The sequence below is a fragment of the Natrix helvetica genome (genome assembly GCF_964273705.1).
Source record: "Natrix helvetica genome assembly, chromosome: Z".
NCBI lineage: Eukaryota > Metazoa > Chordata > Lepidosauria > Squamata > Natricidae > Natrix > Natrix helvetica.
This window is the reverse complement of record NC_138554.1, coordinates 37,257,846-37,276,359: the sequence shown is the minus strand read 5'-3', so window position 1 is coordinate 37,276,359 and position 18,514 is coordinate 37,257,846. Positions and strand designations below refer to the sequence as shown.

General features: G+C 38.5%; 1 protein-coding gene across 3 annotated transcripts in view; it reads left to right on the top strand.

Annotated features, from left to right (window-relative positions):
- The first annotated feature begins 2,616 nt into the window (after nt 1–2,616).
- The window catches only part of POLD1 (DNA polymerase delta 1, catalytic subunit), a 28,967-nt gene continuing 13,069 nt past the window's right edge, over nt 2,617–18,514 (top strand). Inside the window, exons 1-18 of one of the 3 annotated variants that reach the window (XM_081932513.1) lie at nt 2,617–2,797; nt 3,605–3,706; nt 3,896–4,110; nt 4,937–5,050; nt 5,860–6,000; nt 6,084–6,209; nt 6,747–6,915; nt 7,808–7,922; nt 8,447–8,576; nt 9,213–9,379; nt 11,519–11,623; nt 11,859–11,999; nt 12,258–12,368; nt 14,602–14,793; nt 16,160–16,248; nt 17,024–17,140; nt 17,568–17,681; nt 18,025–18,172. In XM_081932513.1, the coding sequence (XP_081788639.1) occupies nt 3,906–4,110; nt 4,937–5,050; nt 5,860–6,000; nt 6,084–6,209; nt 6,747–6,915; nt 7,808–7,922; nt 8,447–8,576; nt 9,213–9,379; nt 11,519–11,623; nt 11,859–11,999; nt 12,258–12,368; nt 14,602–14,793; nt 16,160–16,248; nt 17,024–17,140; nt 17,568–17,681; nt 18,025–18,172 (2,184 nt within the window). In that variant the 5' untranslated portion in view covers nt 2,617–2,797; nt 3,605–3,706; nt 3,896–3,905. The other 2 variants (XM_081932515.1, XM_081932514.1) reach the window with 2 other exon arrangements.

The following is an 18,514-nucleotide window of genomic DNA, read 5'->3' as shown; positions in this document are numbered from 1 at the left end:
GCTGAGTGGATGCATGTGAATGATTGGGGTAGGGCTCTACAGGGAAGGGGATATACGGTAGATAGCCATAGGGTAGGACATTGCATCAGTATAGTAATGGGCATGGGACTCAATGGGAACAGGAAGGAAGGCCGTTACAGGGGAAGAGTCCCCAATGTTGAGTATTGCTGGCATTTTCTGGCCCCCTTAGTTCATGCTCAATCCCTGAAGAGATTCCCTTGGAGTCTGGAGCTTCAGCTGCTGCTGCTGAATGCCAGGTTGGTTAACAAGGCTCGTCATCCAAGGTCTTACTGAGGAGGAACATGCTGATCTGGCACACATCATCGTAACCTGGTGAAATGGGGATTCACCTTTCAGAGATGTGTCCAGCCAGGTTTAGGGTTTGGCAACAGTCCATGGTCACAGTGGTCATCAGAGAAACTCCACCTTCAAGGACCTTACTTCCTGCATCTCTGGCTAGGAGACTCTCTTTCTGATATGGGATCAGCTAGGATTGTTGCTACTGTAATGATCTTCCTCGTTGCCTAAACTGCTAGAAGCCATCTCAGGACTGTCAGTGCAGTTCCCCAAACTCATGCTACTGGGTGACTTAAATCTGCCTTCCCTGAGTTTGGCTTAAGAAGCAACTGAGAAGTTCATGTCCTCCATGATGGACATGGGCCTACCCCAGATTGTCACAGGTCCGACTTAAAATAGAGTTAGAACAGTACCACATCTAATATTCTTATCCAAGCAATGTCAATGTTATCTGGTATGGAATCTAATGTTACACCACCACCACCCGTCCTGATCAGATTAGCCCTGATACCCCTGACACTCTCTTACATGCTCCTCTTCCATAAGAACACTGGACTCAAATGGGTTCCATCCTGGAGACTGATGGACCCAAATGGGTTCCAAAACGAACAGTGGGATAACCTGGAGGATTTGGTACCCGGTCCTGCTGAAGCTTTAGTAACAGGTTTGGAACCAAAAGGTCACTTAGACTCTGGAAAGATTGTGCCCATGCAATCCCTAGAGACCCTTCACTTCCATTGTTCCCCATGATTCATGAAGGAATTGATGGTTCTGAAACAGATTAAGAGACCTAGGAAACAATTAAATGATTTTTTGTTCTATTTTTGTATAATTGGAAGCCAGCAGAATTGCACTGCTACTTTATTGGAGGGAATTAGGTTAGGGAGATTCTTTTTTCCTCCATAGTATACATTTGTGGATTTTGTTACTATCTCTTAAAAATATTTTCTGGTACACGTGTGTCTATGCATTCTGGATGATAAAAGTCTTGGTTGTGGGATGTGGTAGATGCCTAGAAAATGTACTTCTAGAGTAACTTGAGGATTCTTTGCTGATGGACAAGAGTGATAGGAACTGTAATTCAACACCCCCCATTTCTGCATTTGATCTGGTATAGTCTAAATAATCTGACAGTTTTTTTGGTATCAAATGAGACTTTTTCCCTCTGAAATGTAACATGCCATGTAATTATATATTTGCACCCTTCAATAAAAATGTCATACTTCCAAGTCTTAATTCCAAAGGTTAATTTTGTTGCAGCTGAAGCCTATGCAATGCCCACAACAGACTACTACTTTTCATTGTTTTGGTAAGTAGTAAGTATAGTAAGCATTTAGTAAGCAGTTCTTTGGAATTAAAGTCAAAGATGTTATAGCTACCTGATCCCAGGAAAATTACTTAAGATGGTGCTTTGGATTTTATCACTATTTTTTGGCATGGTGCCCTTTGGCATGGTGCTTTGGAGAGATCATGATTTTTGCCATAAAGATAATCACTACAATGATTCACTTAACAACTGTGGCAAGAAAGATTGTAAAATGGGGCAAAACTCACGTAACAAATGTCTCAATTAACACCACAAATGTTGGGCTCAATTTTGATCATAAGTCAAGGACTACCTGTATAAGAGTTTGTTTTTCGCTTTATTCTATGGAAATGTGGGTATGTCAGGAGAAACAAAATAAAAAATAATAAAAAATGAATGCAACAGGAATGGGATAGAAGGGTACATGGTAAAGCAAGAATATATAGGATCAAGATTGAATAGAAGAGTGTTAAATCAATATGGCTCAAACACCAAATTCAGTAAGCAATACAAACATGTGCAAACATGGCCACGTGCAGAGAACCAGTGAGGATTGAATTGCAAAACAAATATACGAATGAATAGGGCAAGAGAATGGAAGAACTGAGCAAGCTGTAATCGGGCACAGCAGTTTCCGTAATAAGTCCCAACTACATGAAAATGTGGATGCATGCATCATGACATCATTGGAAAATGTATGTGATTAAGTCCTTACTTCATGAAATCTAAAGTTAAGTCAGTGCTCGGTATTGCCTCTCGGAGGACCCAGAGAACCCCCCTTATGGAATATCGGGGTACAGAAGGGTAATTTTTTAATTCTCTCTACTGTCTCCATTACTCTATTAAGTAAGCGCAATCTGCTATTATGCATGCGCATGCGTCTAGAACCATTTGTAATTTCCGTATGCCTTCCCGCTCTTGCTAACCCCGCCCAAGCATGAATCACGAGCGCTTAGGTAAGATGGTCTGGAACTACGTCGTCTTTGCTGGTCTAAACATGGAGGTCGCGGCCGTACAAAAGCGCAAGGCGCACGCGCAATGACTCACGAAAGGCAAAGCGCAGTCGGTAGCAGGCGATAGCAAATTGGGCAAGTGTTGGCATGGCAACAAGGGCGTGGCATGCCAGGCTCCACCCCGAAACTTGTTGGCGGGAGAATGGCTGAGCGATGAGGTGACGTGAGGGATCCAAGTGAGGTAATTTACACGGGAAAACCGGTGTTTCTGCATCCAGGGTGGGCGCTTAGAAAGTGGCTTGCCGTTGTTGGGAAAGAGTCGGCTGACATCTGTTTGGGGGTTCCGGGGAGCAGGACGTTGAGGGTTTATAGCAGTTTTGAACTGTAGCATCCATCGTCCCAAACATCGTGGTCAACACATACGGAGGATGCATGGGCTGTTTTAGGGGTCTGAAGCAGTGATTTAATGGAATGGATAAAACTAAATGCAGAGAGAAAGTGTGTAGAAAGAATCAAACTTTCTAGCAGCACTTGTTATTCTGAGGTTGCCTCCCCCACTTTGTGCTTTCCAGATGTGTTGGCTTATAACCTCTTTAATTTTGGTGGTTGAAGTAGCTGGAAGTAGTAGTCCAATGTATCTGGATATCAGATATCAACTTGAAAAACATTCAGCTTCTCAAAAGTGTGGTTCCTCTAGCACCATTTAAATGGCTTTTAAAAAGGGAAAAACTGATGCAACATACAGGTAGAACCCACCGGACAATAAACTATGACCCATAATGCTACTTCAATTTTGCTTTTTTGGAAACCACTGATTTTAATGGGTCATTGATCTGATTCAATAAGGGCATATTTGTAAGAAACATGATTTCATTATATACATATTTCATTATATGTACACACACAAACGCTTCAATGGTCTTCAAGCAACTGTATATTTTGAAAGAAAAAGTTTTAAGATGTGGTTCTGAATCCTAGTTTTTCCCTTTCCTTCCCTTTTGTATTTCAGTGTTCAAAATTCTTCATTCTCTTGTTTTATTCATCACAGGCAAAAATTGAAAGGACACAGTAACTGTTCTCAAGCAAGTGGGACTTGATTTTAAGTGAATAAATTCTAAGCAAATGAAAGAGTGAAGCAGTCCTTAATTTGGTAAGGGAAGGTGATAATTTTGCAGCGTTGAATCTGGATGCCTGAGAGATCAGATTCTGTTGAAAAAATAATTTGAAAAAAACATAGTTTTTGAATTATACCAGAATTTTTAGTTGGAATAATTGATTCTGCTTTTGGGAAACAGCATATTTTTGATGAAGCTGACATGGGGTAATCTTCAATTTTTAGGAAAGCCAAGATGGAAAACAAGAGGAAGGCTTCCGTGAGAAGCATTAGTATTGGGGATTTTACCCCATCACAACAGAAAAGGTCACGGGGAGGAGATTGGGATGAAGATGGTCCCTCACAATTTGAAGAAGAGCTGGCTTTTCTGGATGAGGTGGAGGCTGAGATGGCTCTAGAAATGAAAGAAGCACAGTTGTCACCTGATGCCATTCCCCTTGGTGAGTTACAGAGTTGTAAATTGGGAGATTTTCTGAGGTAGAACAAATACCAGAGCAGTGAGGACAACTGCAGAAGGATGATATGTGGATGATAGTGTCTCAGGTAGTTGTGATCCATGTTAAAATTAAGCTTTTCATTTCCATTAAACTCTGCTACACAATTCAAATTTATTTTAATATACTGTTTCAATGTTTTAAACATTATTACAAGTAGCCCTTCATCTACAACCACAACTGAACCCTAGATTTCCATTGTTAACAAGGCAGTTATTAAGCAAGTCGTGTCCCATTTTATAACTTTTTTGCCATGGTTGTTAAGTGATTCACTGTAGCTGTTAAGTGAATGGTATGGTTGTTAAGCGAATCTGACTTCCCTCATTGACTTATCAGAAGCTCCCTAAAAAGGTTGCAAATGACAATTCTAGGACCCCAGCCTGCTGCAACCATCATAAATACAAAGCATTTGCCAAGCACCTGAAGTTTGATCACTTAACTGTGGGGATAAGTGCAAGAACTGATCATGTCACTTTTTTCAACACCATTATAGCTTTAAATAGCCATTAAACGAATAGTTGTAAGTCAAATACCACTTGTATAACATTGCCATTTGTATCTCCCAATATTACAAAAAGATACTATATACATCTTGTATTATACTAAGACTTATTAAACAACAGCTTAGGCTCTTTGTCTCATATTCCATGCTACCTTTCCTTCCTTTTCATTCATGATCTTTTAAAGCGCAATATCTCCAATTGTTCAAAATATGGGTTTGATTAAAACAGGATTGGTGGATAACTGTATTGTGAGCTTTTCCTTCTTTTAGGTAACCTCTTCTCATCAATACACAACCCCAAGTGGCAAAGGCCTCTGCCTCCCAAAATAAATCCCAAAGAGGAAGGCCTGTGTTTCCAGCAAGTGGAACTAGACTATTATGTGGGTAAGTGTATAAACATTAGATTTGAGTTGCTGATAAAGAAATTTTTTAAGGGATTGAATAACAGATGGATTGGTTTTATTCTTTTTCCTAGAAAAAGGTTTGCAGAACTAGATATTCTTATTCCTTGCTAAACAATAACACTCTGCTCCTGAGGGGAAGTCTAAAACTGTTATCGTTTCTGGGGCTTTTGACAGCTAGAACAGATGCACAGAGTTACTAACTCTTCTCTTCAGAAAAAATGGGCAAGGAATGGAATTCCCCTTAGAGGTTTTAATCCCACTTTTGTTTTACTTTTGTTTGATGTAAGAAGATACCATAGCAAATAGTCCAGGATATATAGGAATCTGTTTTCAATGTGTCAATGAAAAATAAGTAAAATTAGGAAAATTCTCTCCAAGAAAGATGAATTAAATTTAAAAAGTCATACATTCCTTTGTATCTTCAGCAGACATTTACGCTATTGAAAATATATGTTGTTTGGGAGAAAAGTCCTACTTTTCTTTTCAGAGACATATACTATATACATACTGTATATATTTTTTCTTAAATGTCTTTATATATTTTTAAAAGGGAAGAGAATGATTGCTAAGTCATGTGTGTGGTATAAACAATCCAGAAAATAGAATTCTCAGAACTTAAATATGAAATGTAGTTGATGAAAACCTGAAGGTTACCGTGAACTCCTATTTGCATGTTTATTTTGCCTAGATACTAAATAATGACAATATATTCTGGAACTTTTTTATTGGAGAGTCATACAACACTGCTTTTTCACTAATTAATATGTTCTCATTCTGTTTCCGAACCAGGCTCTCATATCCCTGGATTCCCTGGTTGTACCCAAGGTTCTGTGCCTGTCCTGCGAATGTTTGGTGTCACTGCAGCCGGCAACAGTGTCTGCTGTCATATCCATGGTTTTGCACCTTATTTTTATGTACCTGCCCCATCTGGTGAGTAAAATTTATGGTTGATGGAAAGTCTGTCTTGAACTTGATTCTTACAATAAAATTTATTTCCCTTTGGTTTTCTTTAGGATTCCAAGCAGAGAATCTGGCTGAATTTCAACGGGAACTGAATGCAGCTGTGATCCGGGACATGCGGTCCAACAAGGATGGTTTGACCCAAGTTGTTCTAGCAGTGGAGATCTGCAAAAAACAGAGTGAGCATTTGTAAAGTGTGGGTGTATAGCTATCCTGTTTAGATGGCAAGGAGTTGGATTCGATCTAGATATGGGGTACTTGGACCTTAAAATCACAACTTTGTTATAGCAACATAATATTGTGCTTTCACACTGCATTCCCATATGTTGCTTTCACTGCTACTCCCCAAAGCTGTTGTAATGATTGTATATTATAGATTAGAATGAACATGCTTGGATAATATATCATAAACTCCATGGACAGTTCCAAATTATCAAATCTAATATTTCTTCTATGGATAGCATTGCCTCCAAGTACTAAATATGGAAATTTTACAAAAAATATCTTTTCCTGTGTAACTTTTTTGAACTTATTACTTGGGCAGCTTACCCATTTTTAATGGATGCAAATTTTCAGGAGGCAAAGAGAAGGGACAATAAGCATATGAAAGGCATTAATGAAAGTCCTTTATATAAATTAATTGGATGAGAGGTTTGAGGTGTTGGGAGTGATAATCCTCTATTTTTAAAATGTCTTAAGTCTTCTCCTCATTTTAGACATGTATGGCTTCCATGGACCACATCTCTTACCCTTCCTGAAAATTACAATGGCACTGCCTCGGCTTATTGCTCCTGCCAAGAGATTGCTGGAACAAGGGCTGCGGTGTGGAACACTGGGAACACACAATTTTCAAGCCTTTGAAGCCAATATTGATTTTGAAATCAGGTGAGACTTAACTATTGATGCAGTTGGCTTCCTTTACCAGGCACTGTTTTTAATTTCAAGAAATCCTTCAGAACATAGGTGTCGTGGACTTTGCTTGGTGATAAAATGGAAGAACCTTGCTAAGACTCGCAATCTATTGAACTAGAATATAACACGCATAGGATAGAGTATCTAGCCCTCACAATTGCTTGGAGTTACAGTATATGGTTTTTACAGAGACCTAAAAATTGACCAGAGAATGAGAGTTCAGTGCTCACATGATTTCACATGTTTATGAATGAGCTTTTGTTTAGCAGAAAATACTAATCAAGATTCTACAATGCAATAACTGGAACTACAGTATAAGTATAATCTTTATTGTCATTGTACTTAAATACAACGAAATTGGTTTTAATCTCACTGGTGCAAAATTATAACAGAAACGAAAAAAGAAAGAAAAAGAAAAAAAACCTAGCGTGTGCATGGAGTGATTGTGGTTGTATTTAAAGTGGGCTATAAGTACAATTAAATATATTTTGAAATGTTGCCTCTACTCTTAATTTCTCCTGGTGATTTTCAAATGAGTTGAGGTTAAATTCCCATAATTCTTAACCATTGCATTTGAAGGCCATCACTTTGAAGGTTGTTAAAGGTCATCCTAGATTTTTGTAATATAATTAGACATTAAAAAAACTTAAACAGACATAAAAAACAAAATAAATGAATAAAATACAGACATTGGAGCATATGCCCGTAATTTAGTAAGCCATTTTACAGTGAGGGAATTCCTGTGGTAATATTTTTGAACTGCATTGAGAGTTACTCTTTTAATCCCAAAATGGAGGGAATAAGTCATAATGCTTGGTGGTGGTGAGGATCAAATATCTCTCATCATCTCTGTCTCCAAACATAGGTTCATGGTAGACCGAGATATTGTTGGCTGTAACTGGATTGAATTGCATGCTGGAAAGTATCGTCTGCGACAAGAAGAGTCTGCTGGAGAATCTGATAAGGAGAATCCACGCAAGGTGGTGTTGGTGGGGAGAATTAGAAAAGCCAGAACATATTCAGAAAGGAGTGACAAGAAAATCAGAGGACTAGAAATATAGCTATGTAAAGAGAGAGTGAAGGAATCTAAATGACCCTTTCCAGCTTTATGATTTCTCCTCACCCTCATTCCATTATGTCCTAACAATACTGTCTGAAATAGTTCAAAGTGAAAAGTAAATTACTGGTCCAGAATTATTCAAAGCTTCATTACATAATATGCATTTGTATCTAGTTCTTCTCATTTATTACATTTTAATGGTGACTATATTATATTATATGTATATATACCCTGTACCTCTCTTGTAAGAAGAGCATTTTGTGAGTGCATTGGATGAACTGGCTAAAGTGTGGAGTATAGGCTCATAGTTGTGATGTTCAAGCAGAATAAATATTTCCTGGAATACATTGATTGTGTATATATCTTAGGTTGGGAACATACAAGGGCTGAAGATCTTTTACAGAAACATCTGGATTACTGGTTTTGCTTTTTCTCCTGTTTTAGGTGTCACTCTGTCAGTTGGAAGCTGATGTTGCTTGGATGGATTTCATTAGCCATCCGCCTGAGGGAGAATGGCAACGTATAGCTCCCTTGCGTGTCCTCAGTTTTGATATTGAATGTGCTGGACGTAAAGGTACTGAGGGCAAATTTGAAGGGGGCAGAATGTGACCTAATAAAATAGAAGTGGGAAGACTATTCATTCAGAGTCCCATTAGGTAATTCCACATATAAGCTACATAAGAATTGCTATCATTTTTAGGACCGTGAAGTGTTAATACCACTTTATAATGCCTTGGTAAGGCCACATTTGAAATACTGCATTCAGTTTTGGTCGCTACGATGTAAAAAAGATGTGGAGACTCTAGAAAGAGTGCCATCTTACACAACAGAGTGGTTGTCAAAAGGCTTATATAACGCATATCCAAGGTTGTATTAGCTATATGAGCAAACAAATCCTTTGGATAAATAAAGTGGGTGTGTGATTTAATTGTTCACTGCTTTATTGATTACAAATTAGAATGATCAATTAATCATTATATTGTTAGATGCAAGTTCTGCTTTGCAAGTTAAAAGAATGGTTTAGAAACAGATCCACAGTTCTAAAAGCTTGGAATATGAGCTCTGATGCTCCCCATCTAAGTTAAGTTATAACAATAAATTGCTCATAAATCAGATTCAATAATAGAAGCCCTCGAGAATGAAAGGTTGAGGCATTTCTTATGTTAATGGTCTCTTCTATACCTCATCCCTTTTCTGTATTTCGGCTTAGGCATTTTTCCTGAACCTGAGAAGGACCCAGTAATCCAAATTGCCAATATGGTTCTACGCCAGGGTGAGAAGGACCCTTTTGTGCGCAATGTCTTCACACTACAAAACTGTGCCCCCATTGTGGGCTCTCAAGTGCTTTGCTTTTCAAAGGAGGATGAACTTCTCAAGGTAATGCTTACATTATCTTAGATCTGTGGAATATGATGAGCTTAGAGCAATGTTTTTCAAACTTGACAACTTAGGAGCTTCTGTTCCTAAAATCCCCCAGCCAGTATGCTTAATATGGAATATATAGTTTTAGGATTTGTGTGTGGATAATATATCCCATTTTAGGTGATATTTATGTGAAAATATTGAAAATTCAAAAGATCACGCACTTTCAGGCACCACTGTAGACAATATGGTGGAATGCTGCACCAAGTTCCAGTGTGAATGGTGAAAGTGATGATAAGGGAAAGTGATATATGTGGTGTAATGGGTAAGGCACGATAGTTCTGACAGAGTGCTCACAGCTTTACTACATGAGACAATCCAGGAGCAGTAACAGCAAACAGAGGTTTGTAATAAATAGTTTTATCTACCAAAGAATATATACTGTACCTACAAGTACTATAGGCAGAAGTCAAACAATCAGTAAATTACAGCAGGGAAGAACATGAATGTGCGCACACACAACCACACTAATAGTTCCTTATTATGTAGACTCTTAAAGGGATAACAGCTAAAAACCTTGCTGACTCATTCCCATCATTACATCGGGGCATCTTAAAACCACTACCCTGACAAGTTCTTATGTGCCAGACTATGACAGAAGAAGGATTAGATATTCCAGATGTGAAAAATATGGAATGCATTAAAACTGACATAAAAAGTAGAGAAAATAATACCCGAGACACCTGGAGGAAAAACATCAGAATAGGTTATGTAATTTCTACTTGTTCTACTCATTCCTCCCTCTTCATCCCTGTGGAATGACCTTCCCCCGGATATTAGGACTACCTCTGACCTCCGCGCCTTTCGGATAAAGCTCAAGACCCATCTATTCCAAATAGCTGGCCTGGCTCAACCATAGTTCGCTCACTCTGCTCCTGACGGGTTTTTTAATTTTAATTCTGGGGTTTTTAGATTTTACTGTGTTTTAATTGTCTCTATTTATCTGCCTCCCTTCTCCATGTCCATGTACATGTATTTGTTTATTGTGTATGTGTTGTCTATTTTATATTTTATGTTTTCTTGTACGCCGCCCCGAGTCCTTCGGGAGAGGGTGCGGCTAAGAAATAAATTTTATTATTATTATTATTATTATTATTATTATTATTATTATTATTATTATTATTCTTTTAGTTTGGCCTCGGGTTGGTTTGTTTATTCATCATATTACGTGAAATTTTGATTTGCTGTATCTTGGAGCAATGGATTTCATATGTAATGGATAATTTTTCTGCATTAGTGAAATTTTATTTGCATAAATATCTACATTACAAGTGACTCCTGTCCAACTGAATGGACATTTGTTTATGACTTTCAGTCCTACCCTCCAACTAGCCCATTAAAATGAGACTTGTTATATTGAAAAAAGATGCAAATATCCAAGGTTGAATGTGAGCAAACTTAGTATCATGAGAAGAAAGGCTTTAAAAAAGCCATTGGTTTTAAGATACAAGAAACTTTATTTGATACGATTGTCATTTCTGAACAGTGTAGTTACTCACATAAAATAAATTCTTTCCATTCTGATCTAAGCACTTATGTACTTGGGAGAGGATGATGGAATAGCTGTATTTTTCCTGAATTTACATAGTAGGACCATGGAAGATCTCTGCCTTAAACTTTTGCAGACTAAATTAAACAATAAATAATTCTGGCCCAAATGGGCTGATGTCTTTGTAAATGACTTCAGTTGTTTCAGATTTTTCTGATGAATCTGAAATGGATACGCTTCAAATCATAGCATCAGCTTCCGGCTTCAGCTTTATTTATGTGCATGCGTGAGAGGTCCACATAGACTCATTAAGCATTCTAAAAAATAAAATAGGGATTGGTTGCAGCTTAGTGCTTTGTTTGGAAACATCTAGTTTGCTTTGAAGAAAAGATAAAGGTAAGCTGAGATGGTAGAGAGCACTCCTTTGAGTCAGAGAAGCCAATTGCAGGTTACCCAGTTGACTTTGATGTTTTGTGACTGGTCATGCTCTTTTTGAATAGGTAAGCTACCTGTAGCAACTGTTCTGTAAGACCATCCCTCATTCTTTGTGATCCAAATATGTCCTTTGATCTAAAAGGCCTAAAAATTAATAAACGTTTTTCCAGACTTGGGCAGAATTTATACGAACTGTAGATCCCGACATCATCACCGGCTATAACATCCAGAACTTTGACCTTCCTTATCTCCTCACCAGAGCCCAGACTCTCAAGGTAACCAGAACGTTTCCTTCTGGTGGTACTTTTTGTTTTCTTCAAATGATTTGTATTTTAAAAAATCATCATCTAAAGAAGGGATTATTAATTGAATCAGGAATGCTTCTTTTCATATTTTAACATGCTCAACAAATTAATCAATTAATGCCATACTGTAATCCTACCTATAAATTCACTTGCTCCGCCCATAATCTTCATTCAAGTCTCAAAGCTTGTTTTTCTTTATCCCCAGGTCATCCCATTTCCCTTCCTGGGCCGTATTCTTTCCCGCAAGTCTGTCATCCGTGACTCGTCCTTCCAATCTAAGCAGATGGGACGGAGGGAGAATAAAGTCATTAACATGGAAGGCAGAGCGCAAATTGATCTACTTCAGGTAAACAAAAAAAAGTCCCCCCTCCTCATTAGTATTGTATTTTTGTGATATTCTCTATGGACTGTACACCGCCCCGAGTCCCTTCTGGGAGAGGGGGCGGTCTAGAAGCACAAATAAATTGAAATTGAAATAAATTGAAATAGTTCCATTTTACTGATGGGAAATTGAAGTTGAGAGGCAGTGACAACTGGAGGCTCTCAGATACAAGACCCTATAGTGACATGCAGTCTCACAATTTAGCTTTTCCTCTTCCTGTAGGTTCTATTGAGGGATTACAAATTACGCTCCTACACCTTGAACGCTGTCAGCTATCACTTCCTACAGGAGCAGAAGGAAGATGTCCAGCATTCCATTATTACAGACCTGCAGGTAACATTTGATAGCCAAGTCTTGCAAGTAGTAATTTTTTTCCTCTGGTATGAACACTCTTTTGTACTTGTTATTGGTTTTGTTATCCCCTTGGCATCTACCTGTCATATGATTGATTTGGGTGACTATCAAGTCATCTATGATACATTGTACCATAGAAATAAGAAATCTAATCCATCTGTCAAATCTCTCTTGTCAAATTTGCTATGCCTCTAGTGAATCTCCTCTCCGTCATTAAAGCCTATCCCCCTTAGGAAATAACTGCTTAAAGATATTTCTCTTGAAGTGTTCGTGTGTTCCCTTCTCACTTTTTCTTAGCCTTATTTAAAGTAGTCTACATTTTGAAGTAGTAAATACCATAGCTTTTTAGCAGTTTATATTTTTTCCTGTAAGATCAAGGGAACCAAATGTTGGTTTTTGCAGGGCTCATTTAAAACTGTGTGGAAACAGAATAATCTTCTGCTTGCATCTGCACCTCTCTTTTCCTTTTTGTTTTTGGGCCCATATTTCTCTCTCTCTTCCCTGACTCCTTGACTTCCTTACATTCATGCCTTACATGGCAAACAGAGTGAGTGCTCTTCTCGTGCTTACTAGAAAGGACATAGACATTACATAGCATGTATCTTCCTCTCTTGATTTTGTCATTCTCTCTTGATTTTTGGCATGTCATTGATTTAGAAAGCCCTTTTTTGATACAGTTAATTCTTATGCATATCCTTTGCTTCCTTACTCCTTTCTGAAAGGGTTTTTTCCCCCTTTAGAACATGTAATATGCTTTTACAAGACAATAACTCCAGAGAAAAACAAACAAATCAACTATTAAACAGCCATAAATTTCCAGGAGAAGAGATAACTAGGAAAAAAAACCCTTTATGTTTGGCAGTAATCTCTTGTACCTCAGATAATAAAATTAAACAAAATAAAGGTCACAATACAAAAAAGCTATCTTGACTTGGACAAGTTCTTTAAATCTTGTGGATCTGAGATGGAAAAGTCGTTGTATTATACAAAATCACGTGTATTATACAAAATCAGGTTATTAGGTGTCAGGATTTAATAGACTGTCATTCTTAATTTCTCTGTGCAATAAACGGAGCAAGGGATACAAGTTGTCCTTGTTCTTGAAGGCCAGCACAAGGCTTTCATCACTGGAGAGGATCTGTGTCAGGTGAATTAGAAAAGCCCAACAGCCATTTTGTGCGGTTCTTGATGAGGGAGCATAAAAGAAAATGGATTAAATGGTGCACATAGCTGATGTTGCCTCTCAAGGAAGACATATTTTAGGCAGTTCAGGTAGAACTACCTTTCCCTGATCAAGTTAGACATGAGACGGTCCTCTGTGATTCTGCTAGCTTTGCCTATGCTTTGCCTTTTCTCTTTGAGAAGGAAAAATGTGATGAGACATAGGTGAAATGTGAAGTGGCAGTCCATTCAGGATAGGGGTGGGAGGTTGTCAGCCTGGCAGATCAATAGTTCCTCATACCTGCAGTAGAGTGTGGGTGCTCAATCTTTTTTGGGTCAAGGTTCTTATATCATTTTTTATTAAGGCTGCATGTGTACGTAACAAGGTGAAAAGTGGGTGTCAGCCAAAGGGGAAGTGCATATGTCCAGAGTAAAGCACATAATTTTCTTTAACCCCATTCACTTCTTTTCATAAATTAATTCTTTCTCATTCCACCTCCTCCATTATCCAATTCTAAAATCTTGGTTTCATTTAAATTTATATATTAAAACCTAACAGTGAATGAAAAAGTTAGCTTTGAGTTGAACTTCAACAAGTTATGCTTGAGGTGAACCATTGAGCAGCTAATGGAACTATCAAAAGTTGTTTCTTCCAAGTCTGAAAAGAGTGGGGATGAGTGTTCCCTGAGCAGGATCTCAGCTGACCTATAAAACCAACAGTCAGAGGACTATACCACACTTCTCCATTCCCATATCAACTTGCTGTCTCTACCACTTTGCTTCCATTGCTTGGAGAACACTACACGAATAGTGCTTCCATTGCTCCATGGAGTTTTCCTGTTTTCCTATAAATTTGGCCAGCTTTGATACTTAAGACACATGCATGCATATATTTCTTGGCTCCTGTTCCCACCCACCCCCAGAAATGAATGTTTTTGTTATTTAAAAAGAAACCAACTGGATGAGTTTAATCATTTTTGTATTTATTTGTCCAGAGCTGAAATTATATCTCCTTGTCTTCCTCCTGACCACCTTTGATTTCCCCTTGCAGAATGGTTCAGATCAATCACGTCGGCGACTGGCTGTGTACTGCCTCAAGGATGCCTATCTGCCACTGCGGCTTTTGGAGAAGCTCATGTGTGTCATCAATTACATGGAGATGGCTAGAGTCACTGGGGTACCTCTTAGCTATCTCCTAGCCCGGGGGCAACAAATCAAAGTGGTGTCCCAACTTCTGCGGCAGGTAAGGAGAAACTGATCTTTTGCCAACAAGGCCAGGAGATTATGAGCGGGGGGGGGGAGAGTGTGTGTGAGGATGTGGAGATCAGAAGCTCAAATCTTGAGAAGATATTTACTATGCAATGTGTGCAAAGAAGTATAGAGTATAGCTATCCACTGCCTCAAAGATGCTTACCTGCCACTGTGACTTTTGAGAAACTTCGATGTGTATCGCTAATTACATGGAGATGGCGAGAGTCCCTAGGTTACCTCCCAACTAGCCCCACGTTTATCCAGTAGCAAGTTTATATGTATTTAGTTCTGTACACATAGAACTGTTGTAAAATAGTATTTCCTCCTGAGAAGGACCTTATAAAATTGAATTCACAACTGAAGAATTAAAAGCGCAAGTGCAATATCGATATATGGTCTGATTTTTATTACTTTACTACTATTATTAATTACTATTTTATCTCACCCTTACTCCAGAGAACTCATGGTAGCATATATTCTCCCACTATCTCACCTCTAATCCGAACAACTGTTCTTTAAAAAGGGATGGGCTAATGGATAATTCATTAGTAAGCTGTGTGACTGATTGAAGACCCAAACCTGGATCCTCTTATCATCATATGAACCACCATGTTGGTTTTCTTATCAGTCATATGTATGTCTTGCTACAGTCATGAACAGACTCTCAGTGGCTTTAGATAAAACTTCTGCAAAACGTCTCTTCTTTTCAGTTGCCCTTCATGGCTTTCTGGGTTTAGAATCCATGTGATTTGTTCAGTTTCAGCTTATGATGATACTTGAATCCAGCCATTTTGCTCAAGCTATTACCATTTAGGCTTAGAATATTCCATGAGCCAAGCCAACCATAGGTGGTTCAACAAAGCATAATTAAAACATCATGGTTTAATTTGTGAACCTGGCAATTGTAATTGTTTAGATGTAGGTTTGGATTGTAAGCTGGTTTAAAAAAAACTTTGAGTGTTATACTGCATTTTATTTCTTGCTATCTCTAACCACACAAGGAATATTATCCTGAATATATGGAAACTGACAATATGAAAAAACCTGAAAAAATATAGTGCATAAATCACGATTCATCAGTAATAATTAAATGTGTAGCAAGTTATAAGGCTGTGAGGAAATGGGACAGTTTTGATAGTTAAAAGTTTACTCCTCTCCAACCCATTCTTTAGGGATGGGTAGAGGGTTTAGGGAATTGAATTTACTGGTATTTTTTTTGCCAGGTATATTGAAAATATAATGGATAAAAAAAAGAAGCATGGTCAGTAGACTTACAATAGGATTTAATGGAAGAAGTCCCACCTAATAGCAGAATGATAAACAGTTGCTCCAGTGCTGATATTTTTCTCTGTTCAAAGGCTATGAAGCAGAATCTGGTGATGCCAGTGGTGAAGACAGAAGGTGGGGAGGACTATGCAGGTGCAACTGTCATTGAACCTCTGAAAGGGTAAGTTTTGTAAGTCCAGGAATTGGGGAAATGAGAATTTTCTTACATTGATGGATGTGAGGGTGGGAAGGAATGTATTGGTGTCTGTATTGTGTACTCTGGTTGAGAGGTGTTGCAGAAATGCATAAGCAAACTTCGTGAGTTGTCCTAAAGGATGGCGCTTTTTGCTTGGTTTGGTTCAGTGAGATGCATGAACGTGGTGCTTTGAAAATATGTGTAAACTAGGTTCAGGCCATGTTAAGGCAAGCCATAATAACATAATATTTGAATCTAGTTATTGAGCGTTTCTTCCATATATAAATCTTGGCATTAGAAATATGGAGTGAAAGTGGAAAAGAGGACCATGGTGAGGAACAATGAGTTGGGTCCCAGGCTATTTCAGCTTTGGGCAATGGAGAAGTAGGGTCTAATTTGAGAAGGAGACCCCATGAAATTGACTTGAATGCCAGACTCTTTCCTTGATGAAAGGTGGAAGAAGGATGAAATGATTTTCCGGAGGGATAGCACAGAACAGCATTTTGTCTTACCCAGTCCTATTCAGCTTGGCAGATTCATTGGGACTGCAATTAAAGGCATATTTGCTGAGATTTCTGGGACTTGTAGTTCTAAGATTTTTGGAAAATGCCATTGGAGAGGAGGAAGTGGAGGAGGATGAAGAGATGAGCGAGAGATTAGATTACATAAGATTAGACAGACAGACAGAGATAGATCATTCTCTCCCTTTCTCTTTGTATGTGAGGGGGGTGTACACATTAAAAAAATATTTCTCTTTTAGCTATTATGATGTGCCAATATCAACCTTGGACTTCTCCTCATTGTACCCTTCAATCATGATGGCTCACAATCTGTGCTATACTACTCTTTTACAACAGGGGGCAGTTGAGCGCTATGGGTGAGTTAAGAAGGACTGATATCTTGCTAATCTCTTACTCAGTTCCCCGGAGAATTGAATGGAAGGAAGTCATAAATGATAAAATCTACTAGTCCACATTTTATGGAGTTGGAGGGACAAGAATAATTTCTTGATGCTTCATGTTGCTTGGCACAATTATTTCCTCAAAAACCTAGCTGATTGGCTGTAAGCCTCATCATTTGCAAGTTTGCTTTATCAAAATCCTGATATCCCAGATCTTCTCCAATAACATTTTTATTGTAGATGGACTTAAGGGATTTGAAGCAGGAAACCTGACTAGGGAGGGGAGATGGCTGTGTATATTATTGAGGCAATATATAATTTAAACTGAGATGGTAACATCTAAACTAGCAGTCTGGACTTCTAGACTATTTGTGATCTGACTGATTGTTTCCTGTTTTACTAGGCTTTCTCCAGAGCAGTTCATTCGTACCCCTACGGGGGACCATTTTGTGAAGTCATCCGTTCGTAAAGGTCTTCTGCCTGAGATTTTGGAAAATTTGCTTGCTGCTCGTAAGAGGTGAAAAGGGAGAAATATGGGAATATATGTCATAATTTAGCATGTAGAATATAGGAACAGAAATTGAATACTTGAATAGAATATAACATATTAATAGCTCTGGTTTGGTCTTGCTATCTCCAATTAAGAAATTGCAGGGCAGTAAGTGAGTAGGGACATACTGGATAGCTATTCTGGTCAAAGTGGAAATTTATTGGCTTGGAGTACAGTATGTTTTATATGATCACAGTCACTGGCAGGAGCCTGAATCCATAGATATTTCTGAATACAGACTGAGCTGTTAAGGGAAGCTAGTAAAAAAGAACTGGTGGTTTTACCTCATTCTGTTCCCTCTTTGGCTAAGGGCCAAGCTAGAATTGAAGCAGGAGACTGACCCATTTAAGCGACAGGTGCTGGATGGACGGCAGTTGGCTCTCAAGGTCAGCGCCAATTCTGTTTATGGATTCACTGGGGCCCAAGTAGGCAAACTACCTTGCCTTGAAATATCACAGGTAAGCCTGACCTTTTTCAAAGTTAGGGGAGTTCCACAAGATCTGTTTGTGAATGCTGGAAGCCATTGTTAGGTGTCTCTTATTGGGGCATTGCCATGTTTCAATAAAGTATTTGCTGTTAGTTAATTCCGGGAGGCCAATCAAACCGCCAATCAGCTGCTCGTACTAAATCAGGCTGTTCTGAAGCTGACCAGGCTGTTTGCTTTTTGCTGCAAAGAAGAAAATTGCTCAGAAGTAGAGACAGATTTTTTTTCTTGTTTTCCTCCCCAAAAGTTAAGTGCGTCTTATAGTCCGGAGTGTCTTATAGTCTGTAAAATATTCCTGTCTTTGCCCTTTTGTTCC